The sequence below is a fragment of the Oncorhynchus kisutch genome, linkage group LG3 (assembly GCF_002021735.2).
Source record: "Oncorhynchus kisutch isolate 150728-3 linkage group LG3, Okis_V2, whole genome shotgun sequence".
NCBI classification, from domain to species: domain Eukaryota; kingdom Metazoa; phylum Chordata; class Actinopteri; order Salmoniformes; family Salmonidae; genus Oncorhynchus; species Oncorhynchus kisutch.
This window is the reverse complement of record NC_034176.2, coordinates 22,781,582-22,807,905: the sequence shown is the minus strand read 5'-3', so window position 1 is coordinate 22,807,905 and position 26,324 is coordinate 22,781,582. Positions and strand designations below refer to the sequence as shown.

The 26,324-nt window shown below is 41.1% G+C and overlaps 4 protein-coding genes across 9 annotated transcripts; 2 read left to right on the top strand and 2 right to left on the bottom strand.

Annotated features, from left to right (window-relative positions):
* Nucleotides 1-2,420: 2,420 nt before the first annotated feature.
* LOC109878145 (protein GUCD1) lies at nt 2,421-7,277 on the bottom strand. 2 transcript variants are annotated; one of them, XM_020470366.2, is made up of 6 exons: nt 7,172-7,277; nt 5,422-5,506; nt 5,153-5,318; nt 4,907-4,998; nt 4,509-4,750; nt 2,421-4,194 (listed from the first exon to the last, which is right to left on the bottom strand). In XM_020470366.2, the coding sequence occupies exons 1-6, from the start codon at nt 7,227-7,229 to the stop codon at nt 4,103-4,105; spliced, it is 735 nt and encodes a 244-aa protein (XP_020325955.1). In that variant the 5' UTR covers nt 7,230-7,277; the 3' UTR covers nt 2,421-4,102. The 2 variants fall into 2 exon arrangements, with proteins under 2 accessions (XP_020325955.1, XP_020325962.1); XM_020470373.2 differs by having other exon boundaries at nt 6,026-7,275.
* LOC109878162 (small nuclear ribonucleoprotein Sm D3) lies at nt 6,746-8,207 on the top strand. 2 transcript variants are annotated; one of them, XM_020470384.2, is made up of 4 exons: nt 6,746-6,908; nt 7,193-7,322; nt 7,581-7,773; nt 8,040-8,207. In XM_020470384.2, the coding sequence occupies exons 2-4, from the start codon at nt 7,197-7,199 to the stop codon at nt 8,102-8,104; spliced, it is 384 nt and encodes a 127-aa protein (XP_020325973.1). In that variant the 5' UTR covers nt 6,746-6,908; nt 7,193-7,196; the 3' UTR covers nt 8,105-8,207. The 2 variants fall into 2 exon arrangements, with proteins under 2 accessions (XP_020325973.1, XP_020325979.1); XM_020470390.2 differs by having other exon boundaries at nt 6,782-6,908; nt 7,197-7,322; nt 8,040-8,205.
* A 10,330-nt stretch (nt 8,208-18,537) lies between these two features.
* Nucleotides 18,538-23,627, bottom strand: LOC109878126 (P2X purinoceptor 4-like). Of its 4 annotated transcripts, none has more exons than XM_020470340.2 (13): nt 23,439-23,627; nt 22,992-23,139; nt 22,771-22,842; nt 22,575-22,647; nt 22,156-22,252; nt 21,655-21,735; nt 21,289-21,430; nt 20,893-21,029; nt 20,618-20,732; nt 20,412-20,477; nt 20,215-20,319; nt 19,964-20,071; nt 18,538-19,800 (listed from the first exon to the last, which is right to left on the bottom strand). In XM_020470340.2, exons 1-13 carry the CDS (start codon nt 23,555-23,557, stop codon nt 19,321-19,323), a joined length of 1,743 nt encoding a protein of 580 aa, XP_020325929.1. In that variant the 5' UTR covers nt 23,558-23,627; the 3' UTR covers nt 18,538-19,320. The 4 variants fall into 4 exon arrangements, with proteins under 4 accessions (XP_020325929.1, XP_020325936.1, XP_020325944.1 ...); XM_020470347.2 differs by having other exon boundaries at nt 20,618-20,708; XM_020470355.2 differs by lacking the exon at nt 22,771-22,842.
* Nucleotides 23,628-25,075: 1,448 nt separating this feature from the next.
* Nucleotides 25,076-26,048, top strand: LOC109873425 (taste receptor type 2 member 40-like). The gene has a single exon (XM_020465080.2). It carries the CDS (start codon nt 25,083-25,085, stop codon nt 26,046-26,048), a length of 966 nt encoding a protein of 321 aa, XP_020320669.1. The 5' UTR covers nt 25,076-25,082.
* Nucleotides 26,049-26,324: the final 276 nt, after the last annotated feature.

Sequence of the window (26,324 nt, the reverse complement as noted above, 5' to 3'; positions counted from 1 at the left end):
TAACAAACACTAACACGGAACATAATCACCCACAACTCAAAAGGGAAACCAGGCTACCTAAATATGGTTCTCAATCAGGGACAACGATAAACAGCTGCCTCTGATTGAGAACCATACCAGGCCAAACACAGAAATCCCAAAACATAGAAAAAGGAACATAGACAACCCACCCAACTCACGCCCTGACCATATTAAAACAAAGACATAATAAAAGAACTAAGGTCAGAACGTAACACTTTGCAGCACTTGACCATACTGTAATACTGGACAATAATCAAGATAAGATCCATCTAGAACCTGCAGGACTTGCTCTGTGGAGTGTGAGCATCTCTTTATTATGGACAGACCTCTCGCCATCTTTACAACCATTGAATCTATATGTTTTGACCATGACTGTTTACAATCTAAGGTAACACCAAGTAATTTTGTCTCCTCAACTTGTTCAACAGCCACACTATTCATTACCAGATTCAGCTGATATCTAGAACTTAAGGAATGATTTGTACCAAGTACAATGTTCTTAGTTGTAGAGAGGTTCAGGACCAATTTATTACTGGCCACCAATTCCAAAACAGACTACAACTCGTTGTTAAGGGTTTCAGTGACTTCATTAGCTGTGGTTGCTGATGTGTATATAGTTGAATCATTAGCTTACATGGACATACATGCTTTGTTAAATGCCATTGGTAAAAATAGAAAAGAGTAGAGGGCCTAGAGAGCTGCTCTGCGGTACACCACACTTTACATGTTTGACATTAGAGAAGCTTGCATTAAAGAAAACCCTCTGAGATCTATAAGATAGATAGCTCTGAATCCATCATAATATTATGGCAAAGGTTGAAAACCCATAACACATATGTTTTCTCAACAACAACTCATGGTCAATAATGTCAAAGGCTGCACTGAAATCTAACAGTACAGCTCACACAATCTTCTTCCTATTGATTTATTTCAACCAATCATCAGTCATTTGTGTCAGTGCAGTACATGGTGAGTGCCCTTCTCTATAAGCATGCTGAAAGTCTGTTGTTAATTTGTTTACAGATAAATAGCATTGTATTTGGTCAAACACAATTTTTTCAAACAGTTTGCTAATAGCTGGCAGCAAACTGATAGGTCTGTTGTTAGAACCAGTAAAGGCTGTTTTACCACTCTTGGGTAGCGGAAGGACTTTGGCTTCCCTCCAGGCCTGAGGACAATGACTTTCCTCTAGGCTCAGATATATAAGCAGAAATCCTCTTCAACTCAGTGAGCCCATGTGGTCAATTGAGGCTAGGAATGCAACTATAGCAAACCACTGCTTCACCTGTGGAATCAACCTTGTTGGGACAGTAAATACCACCAATGTTGTTCCACATGATCTCTTTTACAACCTCTTATTACTGAGCCAAGTCCTAGGGACATTGAAATCTATTCCATTCTGCCCTCTACTGCCTCCATAGTCCAGTTATCCATGATATACTGGTATCCTCTCTTTTGTGTGTAGCCTCATACAGTATGCCACTGCCAGACTTCACAGCTGGTGAACACAACTATATTATGTATGAACCATCATAATGCAGATTTCTGAAGAGGATATCTATCTTGTTTTATGTAGGAGCACTTTAAGAATGAGTTCACCTCTGGAAATGGAAAAAAAAGGTATACATCTTTCAGTTTTTTTTAGGACAGTGTAGTATCATGCATATTACTGCATATCTGTTTTTCAACTAAGTACTCAATCAACACTGTATCTTTCTGTCAAGAATTTGACATGGATGTCTGCATGAATAGAGCTACTTCTGAATAAGTAAAGCATACAAAAGGGATATCCAGAAATGGGTCAGGTCTATACCAGCGTCATTGACAGTGAGCCTCAATGGCATAGACCCATGTTTGATATATGAGCCACACCCAAGTGCAGTGTGTCTGTCTGCCATTTACATTCTGCATCCAGAACAGGCCCGGGGCCTACTACCATGTTAACAAGAGTCATGTTGCTGAACGTTAGCCTCACAGCACATTCATATCCATAGACCTCATGATCTGTGCATAAAGTTGCAGGTTGTCTACCTGTGAAACACTAACAGACAATACTGTCTGGTCTAACCTGTATCATGTTCAGTTACACGATAATAAAACCCTGGTATATTACATTTGCATAAGTAGTTTGCACTACTATATCGGCAGATGACTGGGAGGTATGGGGACTATTCAGAGGAGCTCACCAGGGCAATCCAAGCATGATTTCAAGCCAAACATTATCAAGAAGTAGAAGATCGACATGACCTGAAGGTACAACTAAACAAAGAGACGTGCTGCACTGTAGACAGTAGGCTATCTCAATAAGAGGACATGAGGTCAATGCTGAGGAAGACATGATTAGTGCTATCAAGATTATTAACACACCAAACAAGCCAGCCATAAGCTAAACCAAAGAATGTGTTCAAATTATTTTAATGAGTACAGTACATAAATGGAATTGTATATTTCATAAAAATAAAGCCATTTTAACACATTCCATTTGTTCATAACAAAAATACACAAGCAGGAATAAATCAGTCATTCCATCTAGATTGGGAAAATATGTTATCATGGTAAAATGAAAATTAAATAATACATAATTATGGCTGGTAAAAAAACCAAAGTGCAATAACATCATCCATGATACCAAAATATAAAAACAAATGTTGAAAGAGAATAATGAAGTCATTCTGTGTGTTGCCTCCACTTGATTGCTATTTTCAACAGAAAATATCTTATGATCTAATAATTCCTTTAAAACTCGGAAGGTAGTGTTGAGTCATATACTGAAGCAAAACCTGCAAGGCATCCATCTACCTCGTACCGAGTACTTCACACTTTCCACTGTGTCTCCATTCTCCCTTTTCCAAACTCAAAGAGCATGGAGATCGAGGCATGTAGTGCAACACTGAAAAAACGTCAGACAGTGGAGGCTGGTGGGATGAGCTATAGGAGGATCAGGCTGATTGTAATGGCTGGAATGGAATTAATGGGACGGACTCGAACATGTGGTTTCCATGTTTGATACAGTTCCATTAATTCCATGCCAGCCATTACAATGGGCCCATCCTCCTATAGCTCCTCCCACCAGCCTCCACTGCCTTCAGTTGAAACTATAGCTGATTCTCTATAATAATCTCCTTGATGTGAATGACACTGACATGGACTGTAATCATCGGTTCACACAACAAAAGCAAAGTCTGTACAAAGCAGCAGGCTGAGGTTGAACATGATGTCCTGATGACTGACACCTAGGCATGCCAGGCAGATTTGGTTCCATAAACAGGAAATGGGTCAAGGTGTATTGCATTAAAGAAAATACATTTGTAACATGGGTTTGCTATTGTAGTACAACACATCAGACTCTATGGACATTAATTACCTGAGTCTTTCAAAAACAATTTCTCCCTCAATTCCATGTTATTAGAAAATACTAAATAATACATGAAGTTCAACAAACAGTATCAAAATAATTATTAATAAAATAAGACAAGCCTATTCTAAGGGGAGGAAAGCAGCAATACATGGCCCATCAGACTTGCATGACACCAGGTAAAACCAAAGATAGCATCATGTTGCCATAAGCCCTTGTATGTGCATTGTTTTGTCCTCCTCTACAAGTCTAGAATCAACTTGAGTGTCATGTTATTTTTTCCACCCAGCATTAGAAATAGGATTTTCTAGTCCTGCACTGCTCACCCTTCACACGTCAATTGGTAGAATCAACTAACTGAAGTAAAACTAAACAAAATGGGACACAGGAAAAATTCCTTTATTCTATTTCAACTATCTGCTTGTCCCCCAACCAACTTAAAACCACACTTTATCTATGTCTTCAGTGATTATTCCTTTACACACTGACGACTAGCATGGGCTATGTGAAGTGAGGCAGGTGTGGTGACGTTGGGAGTGATGTGTGTTCTGTGAGCAGTCAGTTAGCACTGGAAAGGACAGCCCGGGACCATCTACAACACTGGGCTAGAGCTGGAACCAGCAGTCCCAGTTCAGGGACCTGTAGACCCACTGATGTGTCATCATAGTGAGGATGGGGCACCATAGCGATGTGGAGACCATCTGCATCTTCATTGTCCCTAAGCCATCAGCTCTCCTTGAAGATGAACAGAATATCCTCATCTGTCCCGTAGCTCATTCGAGCCTCTTCAAAGTTACTAATGCTGGTGCAACACACGCCTGTAAGCAAAACACACAAAGGCTTTCTGTCAATGTGATATTTTCACTCTTACTCAATCTCTCTGTGCTTACTGACAAGAACATGGTTAACTTTTCACCCTCTGGTTACATGTTCATGCAAAGCCCCATGTAGGGCACAGAGACAGGTACAGGTGTTATGTTATTGTGCAATTTATTATGAAGCACTTAGATTTAGAACTTGGAATGCGAAAAAACACAATGTGATTTATTCCACACTTATACTTAATGAATATATGGGTCTAGTAAGTCGGTGGCCCTGTCGACTGTTGGAAATGTGTAGAGGGAGGACTAACGGTCTGAGTAGGCAGGGTTGTTGTAGAAGATGCAGCCAGTGCTCCGGTTGAAGCCGCACACCACCACAAAGTGACCCTGGTATTCTGGCTTCCTGCAGAAGCACTTCTGTCCCACAGGCAGGAAACAGCAGTACTTGACAGGCGAAGAGCAGAGTTCACACACCAGAACCACAGCGTTGACCAGCACTATGGCCACATGGCCCTGGTAAATATGTTCCTGGATTTCCTGAATTGTCACAGAGCTACAGGTGACATTCAAAAAGGCAGAAAGTTAGCATCTCTTAGTTATTTTCTGTCTAGGTCTGTAAAAAAACTATTACTAATCAGACAAGCTGGTAGATTTGGAACAATTGGTCTTTTTTCTTTATCCGTGCAAGTTTTTCACAAAGTTAACTAACCATTTATTCACCACCACACCCTTGCTTTCAGCCTTTAGGAAGAGTTCGTTGACTCTGTCTTCCTCAGTGTCAAAATGCTTTTTGTAGAAGGACTGGAAACAGATGAAAGAAACAAACATAGTAAGTCTCTCAGGTACGTATTAGTTAAGGACATTTGTTATGGTGGGCTACATGATAATTAAATGTACTTAACCTTACATTATAACTATTGTACTTGTGATGGCCTACAAAGTGTTGACTCATTACCTGATTCCTGAAGCCCTTGTCAACACCCAGTGTCTGAGTGCAGAAGCGGTGCCGGACCCTCAGCTGGCACATGAGGTAGGCCAAGTCAATTGTCCAAACACTCTGCGTCAGCTTCAACTCCCAGCAAGCACCCTGAAACTCCTCATCACTCACAGGGTGGAGGTACCTGCCAAATTATTGTATATGATGAAGTCTTCACCAACACAATGCACTGTAGTTCAAATGCAGACCCATGTCTGTATGCAGTATATGATGAAATGTCCTCATACTTCAAAACCATTCTGGAGCAGGCTAATCCACAGTCCCAGTGGTACAGCTGCCGAATGACGGGTACATTCAGCAGGACAGCATCATCTGTCAAAAACAAGATGTGATGAGGCTGATGGAAAGAATTACACAATCTTAGCTACTGGGCTCACCAGGCCTATAATATGTCAGTTTCTTTCTGTTGTGGCAAGCTTCTCCAAATTAATTAAAATCATGTTTACAAAAGTAAATAACTACTGTAGCTAGCTAACTAATGTTTTTCTAATGGATTGGACATTTCTTTAGGACCACTGATAAACACAGCAAGTGCTATTTACATGTGACAATGTCATGAGATGGATGGGATTCCCTGGTTCGATCCCGGGCTGTAACACAACCGGGCGTGATCGGGAGTCCCTTAGGGTGGCGCACAATTGGCTCAGCGTCGTCCGGGTTAGTTGAGGGTTCGGCCGGGGTAGGCCGTCATTGTAAATAATAATTTGTTCTTAATTGCCTTGCCTCGTTAAATAAAGGTTAAATAATTGGTGGTTAGCTAGCTAAGTTAGGTGGATTCTACTACCAAACGTGACATTTCAAAAACACTCTAGATAACTAGAGCACACGTACCTGACATTATGTTGGTTTGTTCTTTGCTGCTAGATGCAAATCACAAACTAGTTAGACTTGCTTACGGTCGGTAGCTAGTTAATCCTCCGGAGTTGGATTGCCTCATGAGGGTGTTGGCTAGCACTGCCTGGCGCTAGCAACCAAATCAGTGTACCCTAGAACATATCATTATTTACATCTAGTTGGTCGACTTAATAGTCAATTCGCCCACTAACTGTTAGATCATTTAAAGTGGATTCATGTGAATTGTTTAGTGTTTTCTTGTACTGATCGCTAAACTAGTTCTGTTCAGATAGCTAGCTGGGTTTCTTCAAATAATTGATACGAACGAGGATTGCGAGTCAAACTCACTTCCGGTGGCTGGTAGCGCCCGCACACCCAAATGTTGTTAATAGCGCGCGCACACACACACACTTAAAAGTGGATCCAGAAACTACACTGCCACCAAAATAACCCTGGTCGCAAACAAGAACAACATCTATCACAGAGTGTATCCCACATTATTCGAGTCGCTGAATTGTTGTTCATACTATAGATGGAATATAAAAAAACGTAATAAATTGGATTGAGTGTTGTCTGTAAAAGAAAAAAGCTTTAGTAGTGAACTAAACTGCACCATTGGCATGACATCAGTAGGTGGCAGTACATACAGTTCTCGCTCTAGTTTTCACCCTGCATCGCCACAGATAGAACAATGAGCTATTAGTTATAAAACATCTTTGCCATGGCTATGAATCAGTCAAACAGGAAATACACGGGGCTGGAGAGGCTAGCTTTCAAACAAGCAGGACATCTTTGCCATTCACCTATATTTAGACCTAAATAAAAATATTAGCTATCTAGCTTAATAATTTCCACGAACTTGTTTGCAAGGATTTACACGGTAAGATATTACGGTTATCATCATCATCTATCTAGCTATTAGAATTATAGCAGTGCACATGGAAATGAGCTAGCTACAGTACGTATCATTCGGCGCTAACGTTAGATATGTATCGTTAGCCAACGTTAGCTACCAAGCCTAGCTAGCTAACATCCAGCTAGCCAATTCCATTCATCCTGTTTTAGCTACTAACGTTTAACTACTGATTTTAGTGCCAAATAACATCAACCAGAAGCTGTTTTATATTTGACTAAAATCATTACTGTATTTGTGGTGGTGCTCAGAAAGATGTCCATTGGAGTGCCAATCAAAGTCCTTCATGAAGCTGAGGGCCACATCGTTACCTGCGAGACCAACACCGGGGAGGTGTACCGGGGGAAACTCATTGAAGCTGAGGACAACATGAACTGCCAGGTAATAAGCGTCTCAAACGTTAAAGTGGATTTCATGCCTAACACGAATTACAATTGTATAGAAAGTATCATTCTGAACATGTTGCATCAAGTTCTCTTAAGTTCTAAGTTCCTTACTAGTCTATATTTTAATATTATGATTTATAAATACGCATATCTTTTCTCTGAATCCCTCATAAAGTAGTCCTCTACAACCTACCCCCAACCCCTCCCTAATCTAATTTGATGTATTTCTCATTCAACATTCTGTCCCCTCCAGATGGCCAACATCACAGTGACTCACAGAGACGGCCGTGTAGCCCAGCTGGAGCAAGTGTACATCCGAGGCAGCAAGATTCGATTCCTTATTCTACCAGACATGCTGAAGAATGCACCAATGCTAAAGAGTATGAAGAACAAGAACCAGGGAGCTGGAGCTGGGAGAGGCAAAGCTGCCATTCTCAAAGCACAAGGTATAGATTTTATTACATTCTGGGCCTAATCAGATCTTCTTTGATTCCAACTGGCCTGTGTGTGCCATCATGCCAACTCATTGTCAGTCATTGTGATGCCAAACATGTTTGGCTTGACTATGATGGCAATTGAGTTGGCGTTAGCAGGAGCACAAAGAGATCTAGGCCCAGGCTAGTATCCTATTGGATTTGCTACATAAATTATGGAAGCAGATTATTGTAATAATGTATGTTGATTGAACAATTTGCTTTGTCTCCTCTCCCAGTGGCTGCTAGGGGTCGAGGACGTGGAGGGATGGGAAGAGGAAATATATTCCCGAAAAGGCGATAATTGTAAAAATTATTTTCTACATTCTATAATAACGCTTGTTTGTTATTTTGTTGATAAATGATGCAAAATACAATTTCCATATTAAAATGATTTTCTTAATATTGATATGTTCCTTGTTATCAGGTAGCAAATAACTTTAGAGTAGCCATTATAGATTCCGACCCTACGCTTGCTTACAGCTGCACTGGGGTCGAACAGGTTTCCTGTTTAGATTCAAACACAGCGGAGCCGGTGCGAGATATGGCTCGGGAAACGTACCTCAATGTAGGGATGAGAAATTAGTTGTATGCCGAATTGTCCCATTATCCCAACTGTAACATTGAGGAGATTGAACGACTGCAAGTTTAAGTAAACTGCTGTTTTCGTTCTCATGCTAGCTAGCAGTAGCCACTGCCGCTGTTATGGAATGTTCTGTTGAACAACAAAGGAGCTTATTGGCTGACACTGCTATTCCAAAACGGCTGCTCTTGCTTCTGCTACCTAGCATTAGGATGAAAAGGGCAGTTTTCTGTAACTAGCAGTCGTTCAATCTTATCGGTGTAACAGTTGAGATAAAGGGACAATTCGGAGTACAACGCATTTCTCATCCCTGGATTATGGTATGTGCACATAAGCAAGCATTCTGGCTAACCTTCAGAGCAGTTTGATAGGTTGTACACTGAAGAGGCTTAGTTAGAAAGTTAAGGAAATACGAGTGTATGCATGATGTTTAGTGGCAGGGGCTGGATATTGGAGGTGGGTAAAGGTCTGGACAAAAAAAGCATGGCTTCAAGGTCCTTGTTTACACATTATCAGTGGTTTTGTAGTACTTTGCAAACCTGTGGAAATAAGTCTTATTGAAAAGCTATATGTATTCTCTTTAGAGTATTGTGCCCACATGTTCATTGATCTCACCTAAAGTTGTATCCAGGGGCTACAGTTGAAGTCAGAAGATTACATACACTTAGGTTGGAGTCATTAACTCATTTTTCAACCACTACACAATTTTCTTATTAACAAACAATAGTTTTGGCAAGTCAGTTAGGGCATCTACTTTGTGCATGACACAGACAGACAGATTATTTCACTTAATTCACTGTATCACAATTCCAGTGGGTCAGAAGTTTACATACACTAAGTTGACTGTCTTTAAACAGCTTAGAAAATTCCAGAAAATTATGTCATGGCTTCAGAAGCTTCTGATAGGCTAATTGACATCATTTGAGTCAATTGGAGTTGTACTTGTGGATGTATTTCAAGGCCTACCTTCAAACTCAGTGACTCTTTGCTTGACATCATGGGAAACATTTTAAAAATCAGCCAAGACCTCAGAATTTTTTTGTTGTAGACTTCCATATGTCTGGTTCATCCTTGGGAGCAATTTCCAAATGCCTGAAGGCACCACATTCATCTGTACAAACAATTGTATGCAAGTATAAATACCATTGGACCACTCCGCTGTCATACTGCTCAGGAAGGAGATGCGTTCTGCCTCCTAGAGATGAACGTACTTTGGTGCGAAAATTGCAAATCAATCCCAGAACAACAGCAAAGGGCCGTGTGAAGATGCTGGAGTTAACAGGTACAAAAGTATCTATATCCACAGTAAAACTAGTCCTTTATCGACATAACCTGAAAAGCCGCTCAGCAAGGAAGAAGCCACTGCTATAAAACCGCTATAATAAAGCCAGACTACGGTTTGCAACTACACATGGGGACAATGATTGTACTTTTTGGAGAAATGTCCTCTGGTCTGATGAAACAAAAATATAACATTTTGGCCATAATGACCATCGTTATGTTTGGAGAAAAAGGGGGAGGCTTGCAAGCCGAAGAACACCATCATGTTGTGGGGGTGCTTTGCTGCAGGAGGTACTGGTGCACTTCACAAAATAGATGGCATCATGAGGTAGAAAAATTATGTGGATATATTGAAGCAACATCTCAAGACATCAGTCAGGAAGTTAAAGCTTGGTCGCAAATGGGGGTCTTCCAAATGGACATTGACCCCAAGCATACTTCCAAAGTTGTGGCAAAATGACTTAAGGACAAAAAGTCAAGGTATTAGAGTGGCCATCACAAATCCCTGACCTCAATCCTATAGAATATGTGTGGGCAGAACTGAAAAGGTGTAAGAGTAAGGAGGCCTATAAACCTGACTTAGTTTCACAAGCTCTGTCAGGAGGAATGGACCAAAATTCGCCCAACTTATTGTGGGACGCTTGTGGAAGGCTACCCGAAAAGTTTAACCCAAGTTAAACGATTTAAAGGCAATGCTAACAAATACTAATTGAGTGTATGTAAACTTCTGACCCACTGGGAATGTGATGAAAGAAATAAAAGCTGAAATAAATCATTCTCTCTACTATTATTCTGACATTTCACGTTCTTAAAATAAAGTGGTGATCCTAACTGACCTAAATCAGGGAATTTTTACTGGGATTAAATGTCAGGAATTGTGAAAACTGAGTTTAAATGTATTTGGCTAAGGTGTATGTAAACTTCCGACTTCAACTGTACATTGTTCTCAGAGTTTTTATGTCCAGCCTGCGGAAAGAGTACTTAGGGCCACAGGTCCCAGCTCCAGCCAATCATAATCCAAAGAACGCCACCCTTAACAACATAACCATGATATAGTCTAATTTCAAAATTCAGCTATTTAGCTAATTTTACACAGAATATACAAAACATTAAGAACACCTTCTCTTTCTATGAAAGACTGACCAGGTGAAAGCTATGATCCCTTATTGATGTCACTTGTTAATTCCACTTCAATCAGTATAGATGAATGGGAGGAGACAGGTTAAAGAAAGATTGTGTGTGTGTGTGTCATTCAGAGGGTGAATGGGCAAGACAAAATATTTAAGTGAATGGGATATGGTAGTTTTTGCCAGGCCAGGCGCATCGGTTTGTGTGAATAACTGCAATAATGCTGGGTTTTTCATGCGCAACAGTTTCGCGTGTGTATGAAGAATGGTCCACCACCCAAAGGACATCCAGCTAACTTGACACAACTGCACGAAGCATTGGAGTCAACATGGGCCTACAACCCTGAGGAACACTTTTGACACTTTGTGTAGACCATGCCCCGACAAATTGAGACTGAAGTGGGGGGAGGTGCAACTCAATGTTAGGAAAGAGTCCCTAATGTTTGGTATACTTAGTGTATATATACCACAGAGTTACACTACTGCCCAAATAGCCTATAGCCTGATGGACATGGACAAAGACCTTATTAAATTGTGACACAAACCAAACACGGCATAACTGCTGAGAATAAGTTCAAGAATATCTAATATGGGCTTATGCAGAGTCAATTCTAAATGGGACCTTAGAAAAGAAAGTGAGTGGCTACATATAGCCATGGTCTGAATGTCTTCCACAGTTTCAGTGACCATGTCTTGAAGCGGAAGATGGGACAGTTGGGGTCTGATGTGCGATTGAAATCAGATTGCTTCAGATATGAAGGGTTAACATCAGCCAAAATGTTTCTTCTGCAAGAGACTAATGGAGAAAATATGGGGTATTCTGCAGAATAAAATAAAACTCTTAAGCAGGTGTCCTGCCTTTATTCCTACATCTTTCACTTGAGTGCAACACAAACATACAGTGCCTTTGGAAAGTATTCAGACCCCTTGACTTTTTCCACATTTTGTTACGTTACGTCCTTATTCTAAAATGGATTAAATAAATAAAATCCTCAGCAATCTACACACACTAACCCATAATGACAAAGCAAAAACTGGTTTTTAGAATTAAAACAGAAATACCTTATTTACAGAAGTATTCAGACCCTTGAAATTGAGCTCCAGTGCATCCTGGTTCCATTGACCATCCTTGAGATGTTTCTACAACTTGATTGGAGTCCACCTGTGGTAAATTCAATTGAACATTATTTGGAAAGGCACACACCTATTTATTAAATCCCACAGTTGACAGTGCATGTCAGAGCAAAAACCAAGCCATGAGGTCGAAATAATTTTCCGTAGAGCTCCGAGACAGAATTGCATCTAGGCACAGATCTGGGGAAAGGTACCAAAACATTTCTGCAACACTGATGGTCCCCAAGAACACAGTGGCCTCCATCATTCTCAAATGGAAGAAGTTTGGAAGCACCAAGACTAGAGCTGGCCGCCTGGCCAAACTGAGCAATCAGGGGAGAAGAGCCTTGGTCAGGGAGGTGACCAAGAACCCGATGGTCACTCTAACGAGCTCGAGAGTTCCTCTGTGGAGATGGGAGAACCTTACAGAAGTACAGCCATCTCTGCAGCACTCTACCCATCAGGCCTTTATGGTAGACTGGCCAGACGGAAGCCGCTCCTTAGTATAAAGGCTCATGACAGCCTGCTTGGAGTTTTCCAAAAGGCACCTAGAGGACCGTCAGACCACAAGGAACAAGATTCTCTGGCCTAAAGGAACCACGATTGAATTCTTTGGCCTGAATTTCAAGAGTCACGTCTGGAGGAAACCTGGCACCATCACCTACGGTGAAGCATGGTGGTGGCAGCATCATGCTGTGGGGATGTTTTTCAGCAACAGGGACTGGGAGACTAGTCAGGATCGAGGGAAAGATGAATGGAGCAAAGTACAGAGAGATCCTTGATGAAAACCTGAGCCAGACCTCAGACTGGGGCGAAGGTTCACCTTCCAACAGGACAACGACCCTAAGCACACAGCCAAGCCAAGACAACGCAGGAGTGGCTTCGGGACAAGTCTCTGAATGTCCTTGAGTAGCCCAGCCAGAGCCCGGACTTGAACCTGATTGAACATCTCTGGAGAGACCTGAAAATAGCTGTGCAGCGACGCTCCCCATCCAACCTGACAGCTTGAGAGTTTCTTCAGAGAAGAATGGGAGAAACTCCCCAAATACAATTGTGCCAAGCTTATAGCGTCACCCAAGACTAGATGCTGTAATCACTGCCAAACGTTCGTCAACTAATTGAGTAAAGTGTGATATCTCTGTTGTTTTTCATTGTCATCATGGGGTATTGTGTGTAGATTGATGATGGAAAAAAACTATTTTATCCATTTTAGAGTAAGGCTGTAACGTAACAAAATTTGGAAAAAGTCAAGGGGTCTGAATACTTTCAGAATGCACTGTAATGTGTTCTTATTTACTCAGGTAGGTTAGTGTCTATTTCAAGAGGACACCAAGATGGCACCTCACAGGTATTGACAGTCTCTGAGTACTTTACGCATAGCCCTGTCTACATACCTTTGAAGAGATTAATATGATTAGAGACATTGCTATATAGTTATTCAAATATATTGCAGGATGATTCAGAAAATGTTAATGAATTTTAGGACACATTTCTCTGGAGCAGTAGATATGTATTTACTTATGACACTGAATAAATGTTTCAGCCATCTCTTTGCTGGTTGCTGCCCTTGTTAACAATTCTACAAGGATTCATTAGCAAGACATGGAGGTTTACCGTTGCCACGGACATCACTGGATCCCTCTGTGCAGTCACTTAAGAAGATACAGGATCACATTTCACTAACATTCAAATACCTTTTTGACTACAATTGAAATAAAGGTTGTATAAGTAAATGTATTAATGTGTAACTACAGTCTCATTATACATTTTACAATGTATTTTTAGTAGTGTTCAATTCAAACAATAACATAATGTTTCACAATATAGCCTAATATACTTCTCAGTGTATTTTAAAGAAGAAATCAGAAACGTACCTTTGGACAGCTCAGTTGAGTTTGATTGGGGGTGACGATCATGTCAGTCTGCCAGACAAAGATCACATTTTCCTCAAACAAATCCCCTTATTCACAAATATAAAAACAGTTAAATACAATTTGAACTGAAACTGACCAAAACTACCAACTGTAGATTAAGTGTATTGAGTATATGATGCTACCTGAGAGGGGATGTTGTAATCAGACAAATCCCACACACAGGCACCCAGATCAGAGATGTTGGGGAAGGCAATGTCCTTCACCTAGGTGGTGACAGAGCTGATCACTGAGTCAGGCTCCTGGTAAGACTTTTGCACCGTACAGACACACCTGCAGTATAACAGGTTAGACAAGGACACAAGAGGAAACAAGTGTAGAGACAAAGTGATACAATCACACATCATCCACTCTGACTTAATATAGATGGCTTTGTAATACAAACTGAATTATTGAAGCCCCTATTTACCCAAACACATCCAGAAACTGGATTCATCTAAAGACAGCTCCCACCACTTTGTTCTTAGCCACAATAATTCCTCATGTTTTATAATCAAACAAACAGCAGAGGCAGCTCTGACAGCTCCAGCAGCCTGTCTTCTGAGTTATGGATATACTGTAGCAAACTAGCAATGGGAGTAATACAAGAGGTAAACAGGTCTCACACCCACAGCCTGCTGAGATAATAGTAAAATCATCTTCATGGCTAGTAAGAAAACTACAACTGACCAGTGGTCATACATTTTTTGGGGAGGGGCTTGCCTGTTTTGCAAGTCATTTTGCATTAATGCGTGTCACATATCAGTTAGCAATCTCTTTAAAAATGACAAATAAACATTTTTTACCCCCTTTTCTCCCCAATTTCGTGGTATCCAATTATTAGTAGTTACTATCTTGTCTCATCGCTACAACTCCCATACGGGCTCGGGAGAGACAAAGGTCAAAGGCCATGCGTCCTCTGAAACACAACCCAACCAAGCTGCACTGCTTCTTAACACAGCACGCATCCAACCCGGAAGCCAGCCGCACAAATGTGTCAGAGGAAACACTGTGCACCTGGCGACCTGGTTAGCGTGCACTGCGCCCGGCCCGCCACAGGAGTCGCTAGTGTGCGATAAGACAAGGATATCCCTACTGGCCAAACCCTCCCTAACCCGGACGACACTAGGCCAATTTTGCATTGCCCCATGGACCTCCCGGTCACGGCAGGCTGCGACAGAGCCTGGGCTCGAACCCAGAGTCTCTGGTGGGGCAGCTAGCACTGCAGTGTAGTGCCTTAGACCACTGCGCCACCCGGGAGATTACAGGCAATCTCAACGCTGTGCGTTCCAGGGAAGACATCCTCCTCCCTCACGTGGTACCCTTCCTGCAGTCTCATCCTGACTTGACCTTCCAGCATGACAATGCCACCAGCCATACTGCTTGTTCTGTGCGTGATTTCTGTCTTGCAGGAATGTCAGTGTTCTGCCATGGCCAGCGAAGAGCCCGGATCTCAATCCCATTGAGCACGTCTGGGACCTGTTGGATCGGAGGATCAGGGCTTGGGCCATTCCCCCCAGAAATGTCTGGGAACTTGCAGGTGCCTTGGTGGAAGAGTGGGGTAACAGCAAGAACTGGCAAATCTGTTGCAGTCCATGGGGAGGAGATGCACTGCAGTACTTAATGCAGCTGGTGGCCACACCAGATACTGACTGTTACTTTTGATTTTTACCTCCACCTTTGTTCAGGGACACTTTATTCCATTTCTGTTAGTCACATGTCTATGGAACTTGTTCAGTTTATGTCTCAGTTGTTGAATCTTGTTATGTTCATACAAATATTTACACTTGTTAAGTTAGCTGAAAATGAACACAGTTGGCAGTGAGAGGACATTTCTTTTTTTGCCGAGTTTATCATTGAGTTAAGAACGCTGCAAACAAACATGGTCTCTTTTTGTTTTCTTGAGTAAGGCAGCTCCAAAATGCAGGTGATTCAGCCTAGCTCAGTGCTTTCTGTGGTGGTGGGGAAAGCCAGCAGAAAATACGGCATGTATTTTGACGCTTTGATTGGCTCAGTGTTCTGTAACTCATGGGGAAACTACGTCACCGTGAAGTGTAAGGGGAGACTTCAAACACTCTAGCCCTTTGGCTGCTGACATTAGAAGTGCCCATCCAAGAAGACTCAAGGTCATTGGCCACAGATAAAATGACGTCAAATCACGTTACTTGTACAGTAGCTTTGATTGGACTGATCATGTCAACATCATACTTTCAAAATCTTAGCTAGCAGTCATCATCATGAATGAAGTTGACAATCTACTGATAAATCCTTTTTAATCCTTGTCACATGAAAATAAATAATGAAGAGAAATTATAGATAAAACTTATCGGGGCTCATCGGCTATTGGACAAACATTACACAACAAGTTAGAAATCGCAAATTTAAACAATGAGTGGTTTTGAAGTCCAAAAATGTATTGTATTCTGCTGCATTAAATTATGTAATATGCCAGGGAGTTATGTATACTGTAGCTAAGAAAGTAATAACGTTACTTAGTGTATGTTGTTTAGTAAGTTGTTAGCTGCCCATGTGCCTCAAACTAATAATTTGGTCCCTTTTCCTCTCTTAATTAGCCTATTGCCTGTTTTTAGAGAAATGTAATCATCAAATATTGTAAGAGCTTTCATTGTCTGCTTATATGCCCCGTTATTTATCTTGGTGTACAGGGAAAATACTGTAAGAACTCATTGTCTTTATCGAAATTACGGATTGCCGCTTATCCGTTTGTCATCCCCTTATGCCATAGTTTGTACATTTCAAATGTCAGTAGGAACCACATTTGTTGAAGTAAGTCAGCCATATCAGCTATGTTTTTAAAAAAGGCAGTAAATGAGGCTGAATGAACTGTTTCGCTGCCAGACAAGGCTCTCCTGACAGCCAGGTGTAGCAGTAGTAAGGTGTTGGGACTGCTGTTGGACTCTGCTGTTAAGACAGCTCTGTGTAGGCCAGTTTGTGGGAACCGTTTGTCACCGTTATAGTGCAATTCATGTATTGTTTAGTGTTGTGTAGTGTAGTGGCTTTGCTGGCATGCATCCCACCTTTTTTTATTATTTTGCCCCACGTAGATTTACATGCTAAAATCTCCACTGCAACGGACGCTGGCTCATTTCGCAAATCTAACTCATCTGAATAGAGGCATAATAAAACTACTGTACATCGACTACAATGGATCCATAGAAACGGTATGTACTATTGTATGCACACAAGAACTGGAGAAGATGTGAAATTACATTATCATCAAGTCAACAATATTTTCAAAATTACATTTATTGCACATGGTTAAAAAGATTTGTTCAATATAAAAAATAATTGAAATAGGTCACATGTATGCAGACAGACAAACAAAATGATAACACAATTCCTTCTCCAGTTAGCTCCAGTTCATTGTCATCTAAGATAATGGATCTTCCGCAATCTTTTTTAGTTTTAAAATGTAAATATATATATATATATACAGTGGGGAGAAGTATTTGTGGGGAGAAGTATTTGATACCCTGCTGATTTTGAAGGTTTTCCTACTTACAAAGCATGTAGAGGTCTGTAATTTTGTATCATAGGTACACTTCAACTGTGAGAGACGGAATCTAAAACAAAAATCCAGAAAATCACATTGTATGATTTTTAAGTAATTAATTTGCATTTTATTGCATGACATAAGTATTTGATACATCAGAAAAGCAGAACTTAATATTTGGTACAGAAACCTTTCTTTGCAATTACAGAGATCATACGTTTCCTGTAGTTCTTGACCAGGTTTGCACACACTGCAGCAGGGATTTTGGCCCACTCCTCCATACAGACCTTCCCCAGATCCTTCAGGTTTCGGGGCTGTTGCTGGGCAATACGGACTTTCAGCTCCCTCCAAAGATGTTCTATTGGGTTCAGGTCTGGAGACTGGCTAGGCCACTCCAGGACCTTGAGATGCTTCTTACGGAGCCACTCCTTAGTTGCCCTGGCTGTGTGTTTCAGGTCATTGACATGCTGGAAGACCCAGTCACGACCCATCTTCAATGCTCTTACTGAGGGAAGGAGGTTGTTGGCCAAGATCTCGTGATACATGGCCCCATCCATCCTCCCCACAATACGGTGCAGTCATCCTGTCCCATTTGCAGAAAAGCATCCCCAAAGAATGATGTTTCCACCTCCATGCTTCACGGTTGGGATGGTGTTCTTGGGGTTGTACTCATCCTTCTTCTTCCTCCAAACACGGTGAGTGGAGTTTAGATCAAAAAGCTCAATTTTTGTCTCATCAGACCACATGACCTTCTCCCATTCCTCCTCTGGATCATCCAGATGGTCATTGGCAAACTTCAGACGGGCCTGGACATGCGCTGGCTTGAGCAGGGGGACCTTGCGTGCGCTGCAGGATTTTAATCCATGACGGCGTAGTCTGTTACTAATGGTTTTCTTTGAAACTGTGGTCCCAGCTCTCTTCAGGTCATTGACCAGGTCCTGCCGTGTAGTTCTGGGCTGATCCATCACCTTCCTCATGATCATTGATGCCCCACGAGGTGAGATCTTGCATGGAGCCCCAGACCGAGGGTGATTGAACTTCTTCCATTTTCTAATAATTGCGCCAACAGTTGTTGCCTTCTCACCAAGCTGCTTGCCCATTGTCCTGTAGCCCATCCCAGCCTTGTGCAGGTCTACAATTTTATCCCTAATGTCCTTACACAGCTGTCTGGTCTTGGCCATTGTGGAGAGGTTGGAGTCTGTTTGATTGAGTGTGTGGACAGGTGTCTTTTATACAGGTAACGAGTTTAAACAGGTGCAGTTAATACAGGTAATGAGTGGAGAACAGGAGGGCTTCTTAAAGAAAAACTAACAGGTCTGTGAGAGCCGGATTTCTTACTGGTTGGTAGGTGATCAAATAATTATGTCATGCAATAAAATGCAAATTAATTACTTAAAAATCATACAATGTGATTCTCTGGATTTTTGTTTTAGATTCCGTCTCTCTCTGAAGTGTACCTATGATAAAAAAAATTACAGACCTCTACATGCTTTGTAAGTAGGAAAACCTGTAAAATCGGCAGTCTATCAAATACTTGTTCTCCCCACTGTATATATTTTTAAATTGTACCTTTATTTAACTAGGCAAGTCAGTTAAGAAACATTTTTTATTTACAATGACGGCCCGAACAACGTTGGGCCATTTGTGCACCGCCCTATGGGACTCCCAATCACGGCGGATTGTGATACAGCCTGGATTCAAACCAGGGTCTGTAGTGACGCCTCTAGCACGGAGATGCAACGCCTTAGACCGCTGCGCCACTTGGGAGCCCTTTTCATCATTCATGGTCTCTAGACAGTGGGATGGATAGACACAATATCTATAGGTGAGAATAATGATCAAGTTGAAAATGTTAACCTTAATGCAGAATGGAAGATTAGATAAATACACCAGTACAAATGCATGATACAGCTGTTACATGATGAGGACCAGTCTCTGATTTCTATATAGAACACTGCTTTCTAGAACACTGACTCTCCCTCTTCCCTAAAGCTATGTGTTAGGGCTGGACTGGGGAGAAGTAGTTCTTCTGGGTCTCATGCCAGTGTACTCTCCATCTTGGCTGGAGTATTCCTCTCTGATTCTCCACACACTACAACTAGGTATGACAGGAAGGCTTTCTCTGGGTGGGGCCCCAAATCTCCAGGTGATATACTGATTGTAGGCGCAGTGGCGCATGGCGGTGGTCCACTGCTCCCCCTCGGTCAGCTCACAAAGAGGCTCCCTGTACAGCAACACTGCCTCCAACAAGGGCCTACTCAGCACCAGCTGTTCAAACAAGGAGGAGGTGGTGATGCAGCGACCTCTGTTCATCCTGCAGCACAGCTGCTCCTGGGGATGGGTGGAGGGGAGGCAGCAGCCACACAGACACCAGGCTGGACGGCTGGGCCGAGGGAGAGCCTGGGGCTGCTTGTCTATGCTGTGCCCTTTCTGCAATACACCAGCCATGGCACTCAGGTGCCTTATGTCGTCCTGACAACAAGAGTGCAATACATACATATTACAGTAGTCATGTGTACTTATATACAATAGTTTTACCTTGCTCAGTAACTGTATAAAAGACAAGAGAAGGGTAACATAAAGTGAGCTTAAAAGTGAGTATCTACTGTATTTGGGAAAACACAATTATGCTAACCTTGAATGGGTGAACGGACATGGGCTTCACTTGTTGTAAACTTTTCCTATGTGATCTTTTCACCACTCTTATATGGTTCTCGTCCACAAACGAGACACAAAGAATGCACTGGAACACAGAAGGAGAACAGTGCCATTGTTCAGCGTCTCACCACATATTTACATCCAACATTCAGTCAATGGGAATGCAAATATTGCTGTGGATTTGAGGGTATGTATAATCCCCAGTGGGGAATGCCATCCCACTCCTACCTGTTGTCTGTCCTGAACAGATTCAACCTTTTTCTCTGAGTAGTTCTGTCTGGCTTCTTTAGAGAAGCAGCTGGTCCCAATGAGCCAGTCAATGAATAACGTGGTCTGGGGAAAGTCACAGTCAATGTAGGCTTCTTTGCCTGTTAAAATGTTGAATTTCAAAAAAAGTTGAACAAAAACATCTGAATAAAGCTCACCAGTGCATAATAGGATAGAGTTGATCCAATATAGATGATCAGTTGGATTATGCTGAATTTTCCTGCCTTTAAAAGAACACACATGATAAATTACCATTTGTATTATTCTGATTCATGCACTGATTAGAATAATATATGCTCATTCATTAGATTACCATCATCATTATTGCAGGTTTGAATGATAAGACTTAATGAGTCATACAAACCTTTCCGAATACCATGACATCAAACCTGATCCCAAACGCTTTAAACAGGGTTCTCTCCCCAACACCTTTTTCTGTCTGATATCTAGCAAACCTGCCAACACATGTTGTTATAAAACTGTAAAAAAAACGATGTTACACTGTAATATCTGGATGCACCGATGTCTACAATTACAAAGTATAGATTGACAGTTTTCCATAATCTCATTTGAATTGGGTCAACTCGCCATATATGGTCTATAACATTCGGCCAAAAGAACAAGGCCAGTCACAATTACCTGAAGTTGAGACCAGGGTACAGAGTTCTGTTGCTCTCCTTCTCATCCAGCCGGCGGAAGGAGTATTTGGGCAGACAGTTCCGCAAGAACCCGTCCAGATTACAATCCCACTTAATTTGGATCCCAATGACGCCACCCTTTGGTGAGAGAGCATGGTGAAGATGATCTACTCAACGTCAACCTTACCTGACAATCATGTAAACCCTCTCACATCTGAAGTAATTAAGGTGATTTCATTCTGTAATTCATTAAGTAATCAAATATGTCCACCGTTATGAATTGCCAGTATGTGCAATGCCAAAATAGATGCAGACATCAGTGATATACATACATAATTGAGCATCATAGAGTAAGTTTGTGGTTATTTGAAAAATTCCCTCTAACAGAGCAGCCCACCTCAACTGCCATCTCTGAGAAGTTCTCTCTGGCCTCCTGCACAATGTCCCCGAGGCGGAAGATGGGGCACCAGGGGTCTGTACGCCTGTTAAATTGGCAGTGCTTCAGGTAGCTGTCCGTCATCTCAGGGAGGATGTTCCTTCTGTGAGACAAACACACATTAGTAAGATCAGCTGAATGTAAAGACGGTGCTCGTTTTCCATCTGTTTATGAATTCATGTAATTGTGTTTTTTGTGATTATGACCCTTTGAGTATGTAAAGGTGGGGTGGTGAAGGTTACTCTGAATATAATATATATAATATACTTAACTGTGGTATGCAAGCTAAAAATACAAATCTATTCACATTGAATTGGGCAGTCTCACCTAATGAAGTTAAAGTTTGGGAATCTGATGTTGTTCTTGATGAGGACTGTGAAGTTCTCAGCTGATGCCAAGAGAGCAGGCCTAGATGTCAGAGCAGTCATCAATTGCACTATTGAAGCATAGTTGTGAAAAAAATATGTTTTTACAGCTGACGGTTTAGGGCTCTATTCAATCGTTAAAGCTGAAGTGTTACAGATTCCGTGATAGATCCCTTAATTTTCATTCCAAAGTTGTTGTGAAACTACTTTGAAACAATGTTCCTCATCATATTTGACTATACACTCATGCAGCGGTAATGTGGTGAGCTTCCCCCACATTAGAGGAACTAAAGTATAAATATAGCTGTCAGGCAGTGGTCTATGTAGAAGTGAAGATAACTTGATTTACTGAGTAACTAACCTCTGCAGAGACTGCAAGTAAAATCACACTGAATATGATGAGAGGGGGAAGGCAGGCACACATACTGATAATGAGAATACAAATAATAGTGAGCTTATTTACTTGGGGGGCGTTTTCTTGGTTTCTATGGGGCACCATGTAGACACCTCACATGTTTTCTGTTTTACATCAAACTTCACACATGCACCTGTCTGAACCCCTGAAAGGAAAGCAACATGTGGAATTTAGAATGAGTTCAATTTGAACTATTATATGGTTCACGTGACAAATAATAACAAAAATTGTCCTAGCTGTTCTATTATCACGTGTCTACATGTTTACTACTACTGTGTAACCCTTACATAACCAGAATGTATCTGCCTACAGTAAAGACAGAGAAAACAGAGCAGACCATCTGAAACCTCAACACATCAGGGACAAATTCCTCCCCTCCTTGCAAGAACTAATGGTCTAACCAGATAGAGATGACACAAACATAGGAGAATGATCAGGAGAAAAGTTGTAGACAGCTGTAGTTGTACCGTGGCTGTTCTGATCCCAGAACCCCTTCACACAGTCCTTGTCTGTCCAACACACTTTTCCGTAAGGAGGGACCTGTAATACACAGACTCCTGGGAGATGAGTTGGTTCTAGTCATCAAGTAGTGTGGTTAATAGAAGTGATATCAGACATTATAATTTACAGGAATTGGGTAGGGATGTCCTACTGGCACTCTACCTCAGGGCATTTTCCTTGCCTTTGATTTTTTGTAACAATGACATTGGTCACCACAAAAAATGAATTCTTTCCCTTAAACAGAAAGTCCAACAAATGTATAGAAAGTCAGAACCAATGTACAAATATATGCATGTATAATACAAATATAATATGTGTATAATATACAACAATAAAACAACAATATTCGTAAAACACAAATGTATGAATGCACACACACACACCTGTGATGGCCCACTGTAATCTACAACATCCCATACTATATCACCAACATCTGGCAAGCTGGTCATGGCCACTCCCTTGACCTTAGCAGTAACAGAGCTGACCACATAGTCGTGTTCTTGGTACTCCTTGTTCCAGAACATTAAAATGCTACAATGTAAAACAGTATTTTATTATAGAATGTTGCAAATTGGAGTAAATTACTTTTATGTGTCCCTGATATATTTGAAATATTATTGGTATGGCTAGAAAAGTTGGATGGTAAATAAAATTTTAAAAATAGTAAATACAATTGATAAAAGTAATACATCATTATTTTAGAATGTATTCACTATCTATAATAACATTCATACTTTATTTTCATGCACACATTCTTGATCAAGGTTCGTGGGCGTTCCTTGTCTACTACCGTTATTACCGCAAACTGAATCCTTCTGCAGAATACTCACCAGATGAACATCAGTATGACTCCGTTAAATGTCCATTTCAGCGATCCCAGCCTTGCACTTTGTATTCGGACCAGTTTATGTGTTTCATACTCACATAGATTTAGCAGTTTACACGGCATTTTGGATGTTGTCAGAGAGAGTGAATCTCTTTCTCCTGACTCATACTGGTTCTTCTCCTTCCTGAGTGGGTCAGTGATCACATGTACATCTGCTTGGAGCTGTTTCAGTTCCACTGACCAAACAATATTCTACGTCTTTAAAATTCAAGACTGGTCCAGTCGTCGTTGTTGTATAGCATTATGCATGTATCCCTGTTGTGCAGCCAAAGCTGGAACAAAGTAGCGTTTGTCTATTGTTTTATGTTATTTGCTACTTTGAAATGATTTGATCATTTATTACATGAAAATTACACGAATGCATTCATATGAATTAAAGACTAACATATGAAGTAGGCCTACCATGGGGTACACTGATAAATTAGATTAAATTAAGATTTCACTATCAGTATTTGCAAATCAAAGGGTCACATATCCCTATGAAGGAAGTCATTGTATCTGGGCATGGCTGTATCCGGACCACTTAACTTGATTGTGAAGATGTGCACTGCATCTTAGTCCAGATATGATATAGGCTACAGTAGGCTTGATGTTTTTTATGCAGTATGAGTGACAGTTTCTTTGGGGTGAAAGTTGTGCCAAACAAGTTTCCTGATTTGGTGCCCAATCAAGAAATAATTTTAAACTCTAGATAGCAGTAAATAATTAGTATGGAAAGGAACTGGATGTATTTGGCCACCACAGGAGCTTGAAAATGAGGATGTTATAATTGTGTCACATACTAGCTTTAGTTTCACCGTAGTTCAATATATTTCATTTTTGTTATTGTGTGACATTAACATTGCTTGTGCAATTATGCCTGAGAAAAATATCAAATCTGGAGAAAAGAGACTATGCGCTCAAAACCATTTGCATTGTGAATGACATGACATTGAAACAGGATGAAAAGCACAAAACTTCATTTTGAATAAGCTAACTTGTACAAATGAAATACATAATGGATTTGAATAAGGAAATACATTCAGCCTCATCAGGCAAAGGAAAATAAAATACATATAATTTCCATGGTTTAAAAATGTAAAACCACCAACAGAAGATTCTTGTAAGTAAATGACTGTCTGGTCTGTAAACAAAAACCATGGCACGATGGACAGTGGCAAGGCAGACAGTAAGTAACATGTCATGGTTATCCTCACTAGGGACAATGAGAGTGGTTGAGATGATACAAGTATTGACTATCTTGCATCTTCAATTGAATCTGTGTCTGGTTACAGCATTGCAAATCCAGTAATAGTCTACATTCTAGTCAATGTATACTTCATGCATGCTTTTCATAAAAGCAAAATGGTTATGAATAACGTGACTTGTCTTCCTCATGGCTAATTTGTGTTTTCAAATTCTGCTGTGGAATGGCCATGCCCTACCATCAATCAACATTGTCCCTCATTTACATTATCTCAGAGAGTCATTACTCACAGAAACAGATTTGCATAGGAATACTCATTTTCTCTATAAAATGGTATGTGAATAATACTCTGCTTCATAACAAAGAGGAATTCTGCCAAATCGTTCTCATCTGGTTATAACTATGGGTTCTGGACAACATGAAGTCCAGCTGTATGGTATAGCTGTCCTGGTCGTTGTTGGAGTGCTATGGAACACATTCAACTTGATAACAACCATGTTCCAGCAGTGGAAGGCTGGTGGTGTCCAGACTGTGGGACTGATCATCTCCACTATCTCCCTGGGTAATGTTTTCCTGCACCTCTCCACCTTTGGCATCGTAGTCACTATGTGGCGTGGGGTGTTGTGTTGGGATGATCTACCCATGTTCTTCTGTGCCATGTTGTATGTGTGGCTGAGCAGTAGCTATTTGAGCTTCTGGTCCATCGCCTGGCTGAGTGTCCTCTATTGTGTGAAGGTGGTCAACTTCACCTCTGAGCTGTTCGCTAAGATCAAGACAAACATCTCACCCATCATCAACGTGGCTCTTGCAGTGACCTTCCTGAACTCCTGTGTGATGTTTTCCCCCTTCTTATCCCTTAATTACCGTAACGAGTCATACGTAACACCTGTGACAAAGAACACCACCTGTGTGATTAAGACACCTCTATTCCCCACTTGGATCAACATGAACCTTTATGTGCTAGTCTTCATCTGCTACCTGGCTCCATTACCTGTGATGGTGATGGTTCCCTCCTCCATCAGACTGGTGGTCCATCTCTGCAAACACACGCTGGAGATGAGAAAGAACAAGACCGATGTTCAGAGTGCTGACTCCTACCTGCTGGTGTGCAAGCTTACTGTGGCCCTGGTGGGCGTCTACATAACCACTCTGACCATCATCTCCCTGTTCTACCTCTCTAAACTATATGGCTCTGACATTAGCATTAACTCACTCCTGCTGGGTTACTCCTTCTATTGCATAGCATCAGGCGTTCTCTTGACTATCTCCAATAAGAACCTGCGGGAGAAACTCGGGGCTCTTTTCTGCGGTACCAAGGCATCAAATGCATCAAGCAAAAGCCTGAGTGGAGAAACTGGGGCAGCTTGATATGCTTTTGAGTTTTAATACAATGTCTCCTTTTCAGTTCTTCAGGGCAGTGTATTATGTCACAATATACTTCATGTTTGTCATTGCCAGATATTACAAGCAGGTGCTAATTATTTTGTTGTAAAATTCCTTTTTGCTACTGCTGTTGTTGGCTTTTTATGCTTAGGTGTACTGGGTTTCATAGTATTTTACTTTTACGTAGCGGTGCATGTTTTGGCTTTATTTGTCTTTTTATATTTTTTATGTATTTTCTTATTGATGATTTGCACAAATTAA

Excerpts from the sequence above, each read along its gene's own strand:
- LOC109878162 (XM_020470384.2), top strand. The coding sequence starts at position 7,197 with ATGTCCATTGGAGTGCCAATCAAAGTCCTTCATGAAGCTGAGGGCCAC. Across the intron at positions 7,323-7,580 it reads AGGACAACATGAACTGCCAG|ATGGCCAACATCACAGTGAC; the intron begins GTAATAAGCGTC and ends TGTCCCCTCCAG. Across the intron at positions 7,774-8,039 it reads TGCCATTCTCAAAGCACAAG|TGGCTGCTAGGGGTCGAGGA; the intron begins GTATAGATTTTA and ends CTCCTCTCCCAG.
- LOC109878126 (XM_020470340.2), bottom strand. The coding sequence starts at position 23,557 with ATGCCGTGTAAACTGCTAAATCTATGTGAGTATGAAACACATAAACTG. Across the intron at positions 22,843-22,991 it reads ATTACAGTGGGCCATCACAG|GGAAAGAATTCATTTTTTGT; the intron begins GTGTGTGTGTGT and ends TTTCTGTTTAAG. Across the intron at positions 21,030-21,288 it reads TCTCAGAGATGGCAGTTGAG|GGTGGCGTCATTGGGATCCA; the intron begins GTGGGCTGCTCT and ends CTCTCACCAAAG.
- LOC109878145 (XM_020470366.2), bottom strand. The coding sequence starts at position 7,229 with ATGAAGGACTTTGATTGGCACTCCAATGGACATCTTTCTGAGCACCAC. Across the intron at positions 5,319-5,421 it reads TGCTCCAGAATGGTTTTGAA|GTACCTCCACCCTGTGAGTG; the intron begins GTATGAGGACAT and ends ATAATTTGGCAG. Across the intron at positions 4,195-4,508 it reads CAACCCTGCCTACTCAGACC|GCGTGTGTTGCACCAGCATT; the intron begins GTTAGTCCTCCC and ends TTTTGCTTACAG.
- LOC109873425 (XM_020465080.2), top strand. The coding sequence starts at position 25,083 with ATGGGTTCTGGACAACATGAAGTCCAGCTGTATGGTATAGCTGTCCTG.